The sequence below is a fragment of the Doryrhamphus excisus genome, linkage group LG17 (assembly GCF_037039965.1).
Source record: "Doryrhamphus excisus strain RoL-2023G ecotype Guam linkage group LG17, RoL_Dexc_Guam_v1.1, whole genome shotgun sequence".
In the NCBI taxonomy this organism is placed as follows: Eukaryota; Metazoa; Chordata; class Actinopteri; order Syngnathiformes; family Syngnathidae; genus Doryrhamphus; species Doryrhamphus excisus.
The window spans coordinates 3,473,501-3,487,496 of NC_136373.1; the positions used below are offsets into that span (position 1 = coordinate 3,473,501).

Here is a 13,996-nt window from a genome sequence, read left to right on the forward strand (position 1 = left end):
ACGACAGCAAATAGTGTCGGTAAGTCGCCATGAAACACTTGAGGCGTCACGTGCTGATGTCACCTGTTGGTAACTTTATTAACACACGTGTGTACCAGGAAGTTATCTGCCACTTCCTGTTAAAGCCTACTAAGTTATACAATTTGTTAGCGTTTAAAGATAAAATTATGTTTTTTTATGGACATGATCGGAAATGACCTGTACTTTGTGTGTGTGTGTGCGTGATTATTGTTCTCTTTTTCTTTGCCCCTCCCCTTCCAGTCAGCATGACTGATGTCCGAGCCCGCCCATTGGCTCTCGCAGAGGCCAAATCCCGCCCCCTTGCTCGCGTTCTCTTTCGTTCGCCAGCTCGCTCTCTCTCTCTCTGCTCGTGTGTGAGAGAGAGATGGTGGGTGAAAGTGGAGAGGCGGTCAGACGTGTTGCAACAGATGGCTTTACCAGCGGCGGCGGCGGTGGCGGCGGCGGAGCTCTGGAACGCCCTTAGACAGGCAACGAGGGAGGGAGACAGAGGGGGGGACAGAGGGGCGAGGAAGCTGGGACAGAGCTAGTGAAAAATAATCCCAGTGAGACCTCCCACTCGTTTCTCAACTCTTCCTCTACAAACACGAAACAGAAAGACGTCATCTTGAACACAAGTTTGGAAGCAAGACTTTTCTTCATGTAAGACATGACTCTTTGACTGGAGCCTTCCTCCTCCTCCTTCTCCTCCTCCACCACCTCCTCCTCAGGGGTCCTAGAGCACACCTGCCTCCACAGACGCGATTCCACAAGGAGCAAGAGGTACACTAGTCATTCAACTTCAGCATTCACTGTGTGTGTGTGTGTGTGTGTGTGTGTGTGTGCGCGTGTGTGTGTGCGCGCATTAGTGTTAATTGCTTCGTTGTTTGTGTCAATCAGACTTCATGGTGAACTTCAAGTTCCTCCGTTTGGTCTTAAATTCAATTAACAACATCATTTAACAACAGTGAAAGTAATCATCAAACATCTCAAAGTCCTTTGTCAGCATTGTAGCATAGCATTGTGTGCTAATATATCAAAAATACTGGATTAATAAGATGTTGCAATAGCCTCTTGCTAGCATTGCATTGGGTAGTAGCATTGGGTAGTAGCACAACGTTGTGTGATGTGGTCATACCACAGCGCAGTGTGCCTTATGACATTGTAGCTTAGCATCTCCTTAGCATTGTACTGTGAATTGATCATGTTGTAGAATTGCTTTTTCCAGGAGTGATGTCCTATGGTGTGTCTTGGAGGGGTTATCCTAGCGTAGCGTTGTTTCTTAGTGATGTCTTCACGCGGTCAACATGACAACATATACAGTATGTAGAGGATGATAGTGTTGTGAATTATTTCAATATTGGGAAATTCCTGTCAGCGCCGTGGATGTACTTTCTGTTGTCACATGTCACCATCGGGGGCAGTGTAGAGTTACTGAAGAGGGTCTCGCGTCCATGTGGACAAAAAGGGGGTCAAACAGAAGACATAACGAGGACATTGTTGGCCGCGCGACACGCTGACATCATCAGCTGATTCTGCTCAGCCGCCCGCCCGGGGGTGAATCCATGGCAGTGCAGCCAGGTGACCTTTGAACTTGTTACAGCTGGAAGTCCTCGGGGTGCCTACACACACACACACACACACAGGAACACTCAAACATGCTTGCCTTTGTGTCTTTGTGTCACAGTTGTGCTGAAGGCGGTCACGTTGTGCCCCACACACGTGACCTCTTCGGACTTCCTGTTTCACACTGGGTGATGTTACAATGTGACGCACGGCTGCGACTGTCAGGGTAGTCACATGACATGAGGAACGTCTCAATTTGTCTGTGCAGTTGCGTTGTGGGTAATGGTTGTGAAGTTTGTGTTACATGTTGTAAACATGTAAACATAATTGTAGTATTAACATTTTTGGAGGTGTCACAAGATTAAACATGACAATATTTCTCCTTTAGGAAAAAGCTAACTGTGAATAATAAACATAATATGGAAGTCGGGATTGGCAGTTCACAGTAGCACACTATAAACCTTGCAATTCCCAGTGTCACTTGCTTGCGATGTCCATGCAGAATCTGTAGTAATTGTACATTTGAACAAAGTTACTTAATAGTTGCACTTCAAAACAAGATAGCTACATGTGACTGATTATGTCACTGTAGTTCTTTAAAAGTAACACAAAAGAAATTGTGTATCGTGACACCACTGATATTTATGTTTTTAATTATTGTGTGCTGTATCTAGAAACAATCTTGTCAACTAAAAATGAGAAACTACATACAATTAAATGAAAACAGAAAAGAGAAGCCAACACAACAACCGCATGTCACTGGTCACCATGGCAACCCTCATCTATCGTACAGCTGTACAGCTGAAGGCTTCTGGTTGCGGTCTGCTCTGCTTCTACACACACACACACACACACACACACACACAAACACATATCAGTGGCTGTCAAAGGTGGTTGATGACATGATCGGTAGGTACAGCTAGTTGAACAATGTGGATTTACACTCAAAATAACTCAACACATAAGTAGGACTGCAACTAATGATTATTTTAAATAGACAGATTAATCTGTCTATTTTTTTCCATCAATCCTTGATTCAGATTTTAAAAAAAGACATTTTTAATTTCCGCCTCATTATTCAGAAATCGAAGTTTTTAACTGACGAGCTACAGGTTTTCGACACCTGTCTTAGTCGATTAATCTGAAGCTAATTGTTTCAATTAATAAGTAATCAGTTAGACCAAATTAATTCAAAGCAAACACTTACAGTTCGTGGTTGGGTCCGCAAAATATCAGAAAAGAGGTCTGTTTTCATGGATGACGAAGCAAATTAAAAAATAATCACATTTGACAGGCTGAAATTAAATGATGTTTACGTATTTAAATTAAAAATATGATTAATAGATTACCAAAATAGTTGTTAATTAACTGTGTAATCAATTATTAATAAATGAATCAATCTATTAATCGGGTAATCATTGAGCATTTGTGTTGCTTGATTAATTAATCTTGGATTAATCTTTGATTAATCTTCGATTAATCTCCGATTAGTTGATGCAGTTCTACACACAACTATTAATGTCTAGTTAGCTGCAACAAAAATCAGTACGCTTATGTCAAATTGTATTAATTGGGCTCAATTAGCTGGTCCAAAATTTGTCCAAATTTGACAATAGTTTTGTTTTAAATTGCTCTTCATTGAATTAAATTGTTGCTACATGAATAATTAAAATTAATTAGTCTGGTTGTGCTGCCAACATCACTGCAGAAATTGAAGGGGTGGGGATAAGCCTGCCAGTCGTCAGACCATAAACTATAATATTATTTTTTATTATATTATTACATGGGTGTTGGTGGGTTACATAGTTGGCATGGGGCTGCATGAGTGCTGCCCGTGAGTGAAATTGGCTGTAGCCAATACAGATCACATGCATGCAGTGTAATTGTTTAAATGTACGACTATAATAGGAGTCACCTAGGTTTTTTGTTGGGATAGCTACTTTTACAAAATGAATGTCAAAAATGAAGTGTTCAAGTCCCAAGTCACTTTGTTCACATGTGACTTACTACTGACACTGTGTGTGTGTGTGTGCGTATGCATGTCAGAGGGTTTGTGCACTTGTCGTGACCCAGTAAGAGGAACAGAACATTCCTGATTAATGATGTAGTTTAGACCCAAACAATGACACACACACATACACGGTGTTGTTGATATTGTTGTTGTGTCTTACACGCACACACACACACACACAGAGTGATGCAGACGTCGTTCCAGGCTGCTTTCCTGGCCAGATGACGTTCTCTCCTCCACATTCCTCTCCATGTTTTCCCACATGTTCCTGATTAGCGAGAGGAGAGCGAGGCCCGAGCAGCACTTTGGGTCAGAGTCGCCATGGCGACGCACGCTGCTGCACACCGATTGGCTGCCTCCCTCCTCACCTGCGAGGGCGGCACTCTCTGACCTTTGTCCTCTGCCTAGACTTACTAGCATTAGCGTGTTGACACAATATGTATCTACGGGTGACCTGCAACCCCACTCTGATGCTCGCTTTGCTGAATTTCTTGCCTGAATATATATGTTTGTGTGTGTGTGTGTATATTCTCCATCAGTTTATTTGCGTCTGCGAGTGGGCAGTACGGCTAAGCCACCCGCAGGGATGGCGAGGGCGAACAGGAGAGAGACGGGGAACATGGATTTTATTGTGTCGGCTCTGTTCTCTTTACAAGTCAACATTCTTTCATTGGACATAACTCCCATCAGCGAGAGGAAGAGCAGAGAAGCAGAAGGGCGAGGACAAGAAGAGGAAGTTGATGCTAGACAACGACAACAATAGAAACATCCTGCTAGACTAATGCTAAGCTAATGCGCAGAGCATCCATCCATTTTCCTCCTCTTATCTGGGTCTGTGTCGCGGGGGCAGCAGTCTCAGTTGGGAAGCCCAGACTTCCCGGTCGCCGGCCACCTCCTCCAGCTTCACCGCGAGGAGCTGTGAGAAATAATAAACGCCCTAAAATTTTGGCATTTTATGCCATTTTTGGGTGCTCCTGGGCCCCCTGTTGAGTGTGTGTGAGGTTTCCCCTGTTTTTTTGACCAGAAAAGTGCATTAGCAGCAAGTTGAAAAAACTGAAAAAAACGACATACTAACCCCTTACGTTTTTTGTCAAAAATTACAAAATTCAAACACTGGCATTTTATGCCATTTTTGGGTGCTCCTGGGCCCCCTGTTGAGTGTGTGTGAGGTTTCCCCTGTTTTTTTGACCAGAAAAGTGCATTAGCAGCAAGTTGAAAAAAAAACGAAAAAACAAAAACGACATACTAACCCCTTACGTTTTTTGTCACACACACACTCTGATCAGCTCACATGATGCTGACAGTGCAACATGTTCTCTGATACTCCAGATGTCCGTTCAGGATGGAGACAGTGGCCACTCTCTGTTGCCATGGTAACCACTGTGCTGACCTCTGACCTCAGTGCAGCGCAGAGGGCACTCTGATCTTATGGGTGGGGGGGTCCTGTGGACTCCCAGCAGGCCAAGCTGCTGATGAATATGGAAGAGTGTTTGTTAGCGCTGCATCTCGTTAGCGACCAGCTGCACCCGCCCACAGCTCATGAATATTAATGCACACGAGTTTCAACCGGGAGGGGGGGGGCGGTGACGGCTCGTCAGTGTGATGAATGCACGTGTGCTCGCTCGTGGTCGCTATGTCGCTCTTTAGTGTAAGCATCATCCTGACCTTTGACCACTGTTGTTTTATTTCTGTCTTCCAGAAGCTGATTGGTTGACCTTTTGGGTGAGGTCAGGCCCGCCTGTAAGCCATGGCAAGCAGACTCCTCCTCATCCTGTTGGCATTGATGATGCTCAGTCCTGCTCACTTCCTGTCGGGCCAGCGACTGAAGCCCCGCCTCCAGAGAGACAGACGCAACATCCGTCCAAATATCATTCTGGTCCTCACTGATGATCAGGACCTCGAACTGGGTGACTGAAACATCCGTTGTGAGCATTGCAAGCTAATGCCGTAGCTGTGGTTCAAAGGTCATGTGTGTGGCTGTCTGTGTAGGCTCCATGCAGGCCATGAATAAGACACGCCGCATCATGGAGGAGGGCGGGACTTCTTTCTCCAACGCCTTTGTCACCACGCCCATGTGCTGTCCATCGCGTTCTAGCATGCTCACCGGAAAGTAAGTGTGTGCTAGCAACACACAACGCTAAATTGAACTTTGAGTCAAATGTCCGCTTACTGTGTGTGTGTGTGTGTGTGTAGGTATGTGCACAACCACAACACGTACACCAACAATGAGAACTGCTCGTCCATGTCGTGGCAGCGGCAGCAGGAACCACGAACCTTCGCCGTCTACCTCAACAACACAGGATACAGGACTGGTACACATACACACACACACACACGTTGACTTCATGACAATGTGTTTACTCATGTTTGTGTGTGTGTGTGTGTGTGTGTGTGTGCACGCGGCAGCCTTCTTTGGGAAGTATCTGAACGAATACAACGGCTCGTACGTTCCGCTGGGCTGGAGGGAGTGGCTTGGCCTGGTCAAGAACAGTCGCTTCTACAACTACACGCTCAGTCGCAACGGACTCCGAGAGAAGCACGGCGCACAGTACCCTCAGGCACGCACACACACACACACACACACACACACACACACCGCATACGCGCACTTCCATACACTCCAAACACGTCCCAGTCTTGTTACATGCTGCCTGTGACGTTCTAGTGTTAAATGCTACATGCTAAGTGTTACATGTGCTTTATGTTGCATGTTACTGTCGTGCATGCTCCGTGTTATATTACGCTATTGTGCGCTGTTACATGTTTGTTTGCGGAACATGTTGCATTCCACACTGTTGTTTGCAGAAGCACGCGCCGCATGCTGCATGATGTGCTACATGTTTACATGTGTAACGGTGTGTTCACATTATGTTGCCCGTGTTACACGCTATGTTGTTAGTTACATGTTAAGTGATGTTGTATGCAGTGTTAATTGCCGGTGCAACATGTTACATGGTGTTACGTGCTGCATGCTGCATGATGTGCTACATGTGTAACAGTGTTTATATTATGTTGCCCGTGTTACACGCCATGTTGTTAGTTACATGTTAAGTGATGTTGTATGCCGTGTTAATTGTCGGTGCAACATGTTACATGGTGTTACGTGCTGCATGCTGCATGATGTGCTACATGTGTAACGGTGTTTATATTATGTTGCCTGTGTTACACGCCATGTTATTAGTTACATGTCAAGCGATATTGTATGCCGCGTCCTTCGTCGTATGCTACGTTCCGGTTACGCACTACATTCCCGCATGGTAGAGTATGCAGTGTTAAATGTCGGTGCAACATGTTACATGGTGTTACGTGCTGCATGATGTGCTCCATGTTTACATGTGTAACGGTGTGTTCAACATGCAGCGTGTTACATGGTGTTACGTGCTGCATGATGTTCCACATGTTTACATGTGGAACGGTGTGTTCAACATGCAACATGTTACATGGTGTTACGTGCTGCATGATGTTCCACATGTTTACATGTGTAACGGTGTGTTCAACATGCAGCGTGTTACATGGTGTTACGTGCTGCATGATGTTCCACATGTTTACATGTGTAACGGTGTGTTCAAAATGCAACATGTTACATGGTGTTACGTGCTGCATGATGTTCCACATGTTTACATGTGTAACGGTGTGTTCAACATGCAGCGTGTTACATGGTGTTACGTGCTGCATGATGTTCCACATGTTTACATGTGTAACGGTGTGTTCAACATGCAACATGTTACATGGTGTTACGTGCTGCATGATGTTCCACATGTTTACATGTGTAACGGTGTGTTCAACATGCAGCGTGTTACATGGTGTTACGTGCTGCATGATGTTCCACATGTTTACATGTGTAACGGTGTGTTCAACATGCAACATGTTACATGGTGTTACGTGCTGCATGATGTGCTACATGTTTACATGTGTAACGGTGTGTTCAACATGCAACATGTTACATGGTGTTACGTGCTGCATGATGTTTATAGTATTTGTGACATCTGCTACACGCAAAGCTAAAATGTTAGCATTGTACATAAGGGAGCAATGACAATGTTAAGCGTGTGGGGACATAAAGTACATAAAGTAGTACCGTATGTCCAAGTACTAAAGTGTTTATTTGTGTGTGTTTTAGGACTACTTAACCGACTTGATCACAGCAGAGTCCATTCGTTACTTCCGCTGGTCCAAACGTGTTTATCCTCATCGGCCCGTCATGATGGTACTGAGTCACGCTGCACCTCACGGACCTGAGGATTCGGCGCCGCAGTACAGCAACGCCTTCCCCAACGCGTCACAGCACATGTGTGTAGTCACATTCACACGGACTAAACATGGACACAGACTCGCTTTTCACGGAGTCCAAGCGTATCGTTACAATCTTTTACCACATGTCAATCATGCTTGGATGCTCCACAGGATATAAACAGAAAAGAACAGTTGATCCTGGACAGATCCCTGTGGAACTTCACACACTAAACTGTATGTCTATGTTTCCCAGTACCCCCAGTTACAACTACGCTCCCAACCCGGACAAGCACTGGATAATGCGCTACACGGGTCCCATGAAGCCCATTCACATGGAGTTCACCAACGTTCTCCAGAGGAAACGACTGCAGACGCTACTGTCGGTGGACGACAGCATGGACAAGGTGACGCACGCCGACACGCACATGTGACATCGTCGTACGTCTGTTAGCGTGTCATTCGGCTGTAAAAGCGTACGTGTCGATGCTTGTCAGTTGTACAACATGCTGGTGGAGACCAACGAGCTGGAGAACACCTACATCATCTACACGTCTGATCACGGTTACCACATTGGACAGTTCGGCCTGGTGAAAGGTGATGAGATGCTAACATGGCGTCCTCATGGGGCCATCTTCATGCTGAGTCATGTTTTTTTGTTGTTGTTGTTCAGGAAAATCCATGCCTTATGACTTTGATATCCGAGTCCCATTTTATATAAGAGGACCAAACGTGGAACAAGGCAGTGTGTAAGCGCGCGCACACACACACACACACACACACAATCGAGTCACGTACTGTAAAAGCTGCTGACTTTGTAGTTTCCAATTCCTCTTCCAGAAGCTAACAATTGTCACATGACCATGAGTCAGCTGACTACACTCTGTCCTTTGTTAGCTTGCTAAAGCAGCTTAAGTCCTTTTTAAGGATCAAATCTAACTAAGTGTGCCGCTGCCCGTCTCCTAGCAACCCTCACATGGTCCTCAACATTGACCTGGCGCCCACCATCCTGGACATCGCCGGCTTGGACACGCCTCCTGACATGGACGGCCAATCCATCCTGAGCCTGCTGGATGTTGACAGACCCGCTAACAGGTTAGCAAAGGAATAGTCGTGCCCTGTGATTGGTCCAGATGACGGACATCTAAATGGTTCAGAACTTGGTTTGATGTTGCAGGTTCCAAGTGAACAAGAAATCAAAGGTGTGGAGAGACTCCTTCATGGTGGAGAGAGGGTAAATACCAATGGCCCCGCCCACTCACATGACATCATGATAACGCCACACTCTCTTTTGATTGGCTCGTCGACAGGAAGCTGCTGCATCAGCGCATGGAAGGAAAGGAGGTGTCTCAGGAGGAGAACTTCCTGCCCAAACATCAGCGGGTCAAAGAGCTGTGTCAGGGTGCCGAGTACCAGACACCCTGTCAGCAGACTGGACAGGTACGCCACACCTGTGACTCCGCCCCCCCCTCGCTGAGCCTCATTAACATATGTACTGTGTAGAAGTGGCAGTGTGTGGAGGACTCCTCGGGGAAGTTGCGTCTCTTCAAATGTAAGAGCGAAGGAGGAGGAGCTAAGAAGAACGTGCAGGGAAAACGTCCAATCAGCATCAAGTCTGAGTCGTATCACAAGTGTGATTGTGACCTACGACCTCTTAAGTTGCGACCCTTCAACAAGAAGTCCATCTTCTCCAAGAAGTGTGAGTATCTCCATCGAAGGAGAACTGAAAGTAGGAGGTGATGATCTAATCACATGTGTGTGTGTGTGTTAGACTTGAAGGTTCTAAAGAGCTACTCCAGGAACCGCTTCAGCCGCTCCGTGTCCTTAACCAACGGTTACCCCGGCAACCTCAGCCTGCACGAGTCCTCAGAGGACGAATTCAGCGGGATGACCGAGTCTCCCACCGCCTTGACTCCGCCCAACTCCGTCAAAGTCACACCCAGGTGAGAAGCGTATTTTAAGGATGGTCTGAGGAAGCGTTACACTGGTCTGGTTTCTCCTCAGGTGCTCCATCCTGACCAACTCCACAGTCAAATGTGACACGGGTGTCTACAAGTCCCTGCAGGCCTGGAAGGACCACAAACTGCACATTGATCATGAGGTATGTTTACATCCGGTGTGGGGGCGCCCTCTGGTGGCAGGTTTTACTAGAAGATCCACTTCCTGTTCTGGTTGTTTTTACCTTTGCTGTCAGATTGAGACGCTGCAGACCAAGATAAAAAACCTGAAAGATGTCAAAGTTCACCTGAAAAAAGCTCGCCCTCTGGTGTGCGACTGCAAAAAGTACGTGTCGTCACCATGACCCACAAACAGGAAGTTGAAGCATGATGGGTAATCATCACGATGTGTTTCAGCCACCACGCCAAACTGAAGAAGACCTTACGGTACAGAGGAGGCCGTGTGCACCCCTTCAGGTCCGAATCTGCAATTGCACAAAAACAAGACGATGTTTTTCTGACATTATGTGTCTCTTCAGGAGGGGCGGGGCTCACGACAAGAAGGCGTGGCTTGAGAAGGAGCAGAAGAGGAGGAAGAAGATGAGGAAGATGATCAAGAGAATACGAAACAACGACACGTGTTCCATGCCTGGACTCACCTGCTTCACGCATGACAACCAACACTGGCAAACGGCACCGTTTTGGACACGTATGACGCGTTACAACAACGTCCAAGCAATGTTGGAGTACTGTGACATCACTGTGTGTGTGTGTGTGTGTGTGTGTGTGTGTGTGTTTGCATGCAAGTGGGTCCCTTCTGTGCATGTACGAGCGCCAACAACAACACGTATTGGTGTCTGAGGACCATCAATGAGAGCCACAACTTCCTGTTCTGTGAGTTTGCAACGGGCTTCCTGGAGTACTTTGACATGAGTACTGACCCCTACCAGGTACACACACACAGTATACAGTATACAGTATACGTTTCCATGACAGCAACCCTGTAAAAGATCTTGAGGAAAAGACAGGAAGAAGAACTAGAAGTAGCAAAGATATGGATGCTGAGGTTCTCATTGGGAGTGACCAGGATGGATAGGATCAGGAAGGAGTACATCATAGGGACATTGGAGATAAAGTCAGAGAGGCCAGACTGAGACAGGAGGAAGACCAAAGAGGAGGTTTATGGACGTAGCGAAGGAGAACATGAGGGTAGTTTGTGAGAGAGAGACAGATGCAGAAGACAAAAAAAGACGTTTGAACCTTGAGGATTCCAGAAATACTTGACTTTGTGTGAAATTGTGATGTCATCTCCAGCTGGTGAACGCCGTGGGCTCGTTAGACCGGATACTTCTCAACAGTCTTCACGTTCAGCTGATGGAGCTGCGGGGTTGTCGAGGACATAAACAGTGTAATCCACACATGCGCTCCGTGGAACCTGGTATGACACACATATACGCAAATTTGTGACGTGTCCGAAAAGCAGACTTAACTGACCAATCACAATGTCTCCCCAGCTGGTGGGCGGGACCACGGTAGCTTTGATGACTACAGGTATGTAAACACACACACACACACAATTGTAAACGCTGCATGTGTGTGTATGTAACGAGGTGTGTGTTTGTTGTTGTTTCAGGCTGTTTGAGAAGAGGAAGTGGCCCAGAGTGAAGCGACCTTCATCATCACGAACACTGTGAGTCCCCCCCCCCCCCCGCCCCGATCAAACAAGACTCCGCCTCCTTTTGGTGGTCAATGTGCTGCATGCCACCATTTTTTAAAGGGGACCTATTAGGCTTTATTCACTTTGATGACCTAGAAATTTGAGTTTTTTTCTAATATAGGGTGCTACTGACGTCAATGCGATCCGGACGTCCTTATATGGGCTGCAGATTGTCTGCACTCAGTAAACGCAGACCTATGTAACTGGAAGGAGAGCTAAATTAAACATACCATTTGGGTCAGAAGCAGGAAGTGCATGGAAAACACTGCAGAAAAAGGTGCAGAATCTGGAAGCTCTAGAAAGCTTTCTGTGCGGGTTATTGTGTGTAGCTGCTCTACAGGACTCAATACAAAGTGCCAATAATAGGTCAGCATAATAGCATACTAGGTCCCCTTTAATGTGTGTGTGTGTGTTGACATGCTAGCTAAGTGGGATGTCTCGGACTTCCAGAAAAGTCTTGAAAGTTTAGACCATTTTCCCGGTGTCATTCCAGAGGTCCTATCTGGGACGGCTGGAAGGGATAAGCTTCCTTATTGGTCCAAGTGGGCTTGTGAGCCCGCCCACAGCAGCATCAAGGAGCAGGGAGTGGTGAGCTGCATGCACTCGCCACTTGGTGACATCCCCCCACCCCCCCCCCCACCCCCCATCCCCCATCTTCAGCTTGTCCTTACCGTGAGAACGAAGAGGACATCGGTGCTTTTATGGCAGTTTTGCTCTGACTTCTTACTGGCTGTCAGTCAAACATTGACACACCCCTTTTTCAGTGCCAAACATGGACACGGCCTTCCAAACTGCTGTCAATCAAACATGAACACACTATGTTTGTGTATCATGGACACACCCCCTCTTGTTTAATATGTCAAGTACTATATCCTAAAATTGACACCCCCACTACTTCTGTTTTGTATAACATGGCCACGCCTCCTCTTGTACCGAAAATGGACACGCCCTTCTCTCTGCAGTCAGGCAAAAATGGAAATATGGACATCGTTGAGTGCTTGAGGAGGTTGTGTAAAAAGTATTAATAATCAACTAATATATTTCAAACCTCTGGCAGCCATTGTTGTTGTTTGAAGAGTAAAGAGGAAGTTTAAACTGTGATTTACTAACATAACCCATAGAGCATGCACTGACCTCTGGTAGCCAAACAAATCATTTCCCAGAATGCTTTTGTGATCAATCCTCACTCGGGCTCCTCACTATGCTGGAGCCTACCCCAGCTGTCTTCGGGCATGGAGAGCCCAGCGCCCACCCACATGGAAACAGGAAGTTGTTTGATTTTGAAAGGACTTCCGTTTTGCATGTCCAATAATATGAACTTGAAGAAGTAGCGCCATCTGCTGCTCACCTTCTAATAACAAATTTATTTATCTGAGCCAACACGTCCATGATCAACTTTGTTTTGTCCCAATTTAAACTAATATGACGTTTCCTTCAGCGTGTATGAATGTCTGCTGTTGAGCGCGTGGGTGTCACGTGACTGGCTGTCAGCGTTGTGTGTGTGTGTGTGTGTGTGTAACACGTGAGAGCAAAGCTAGTCTGTGATTAAAGTGTTGATGCCAAATGAAGCCCCTATTAATTCAATTTTTTGGGTGAAGAAGAAAACAGAAGGAAAATGTGAGCAAGAGCTGTTTTACTTTGATTCATTCGCACTGCAGTTACAAAGATCACCTCAAACACTGATTACGTCGATTCTTACTATGTTGCTGTGTGACCACTAGAGGGCGTTTTTTGTTAAGTGTTTTGTATACGTGTTATAAGCGTAAAAAAACACTAGGGGGCGTTCTAGTCTAATCCACTTGATAAGATGCAGAATGAGGAACGATTTAAGTAAAGGCTAACAAAGTCAGCATACCAATTAAGCTCTGCCTCATTCACTAGCAAAAAATTGATTAAAAATCCTAAAATGTTTCATGAAATTAAGCTTTTTAGTTGAGCTTCAGACTAAATAAAAGTAGAAATCTAAGCTAACAAACACAGCAAATTGACATTAGTCACATGACCACAAACTCTGGTGGTGTCTGAGGAGGAAGGGGCGGAGTCTCATTCTGAAATCTGCAGCAACACAAAATAATAGATTTTTGATTTTTTTCAAGGGGGGGGGGTGTGACTAAACAAAATGTTCTCAGACAGTTGGACTCACCACTGCGACCTTGCTGATCTGTTGGCGGGTTCGAATCCGCAGCTTGTTGACCGTCGTCTCTGCAATGTCGGCTCTCTCCTCGGCGTCATCCAACTCGTGTTGAATCTTCCTAAAGCGCACGGTGCTGCAGCTCACCTGCTCCTCCTGGTAAAAACCACAGTGTGGCGTGGATCAAGATGGCGGGCGGCGTTTTGTGTGTGTCATCTTCTAACCGCTAACTCATCCATCCATCCTCCGCCAGCCACATTTTTGGAGCTGCTTTGCTTTTTTTGTGTGTCCTAGATTGGTACTATCATGGGTGCATGTCCCGAGCCCTGACCTAAGCCCCGACATCCACACAAGCTGTGAGTTTCTGTTCAGATGTTTGTTTTTTCCCCTCCACCAGCAAGAAGGCC

General features: G+C 46.1%; 1 protein-coding gene across 1 annotated transcript; it reads left to right on the forward strand.

Annotated features, from left to right (window-relative positions):
- The first annotated feature begins 399 nt into the window (after positions 1-399).
- sulf2b (sulfatase 2b) lies at positions 400-13,330 on the forward strand. The gene is made up of 23 exons (XM_058085179.2): positions 400-780; positions 5,274-5,481; positions 5,564-5,684; positions 5,768-5,886; positions 5,981-6,132; positions 7,695-7,864; positions 8,061-8,211; positions 8,302-8,401; positions 8,478-8,553; positions 8,771-8,899; positions 8,982-9,038; positions 9,115-9,244; positions 9,308-9,503; positions 9,576-9,747; positions 9,809-9,905; positions 9,999-10,087; positions 10,159-10,218; positions 10,281-10,450; positions 10,549-10,691; positions 11,056-11,179; positions 11,256-11,292; positions 11,375-11,431; positions 11,952-13,330. The coding sequence occupies exons 2-23, from the start codon at positions 5,322-5,324 to the stop codon at positions 11,980-11,982; spliced, it is 2,541 nt and encodes an 846-aa protein (XP_057941162.2). The 5' UTR covers positions 400-780; positions 5,274-5,321; the 3' UTR covers positions 11,983-13,330.
- Positions 13,331-13,996: the final 666 nt, after the last annotated feature.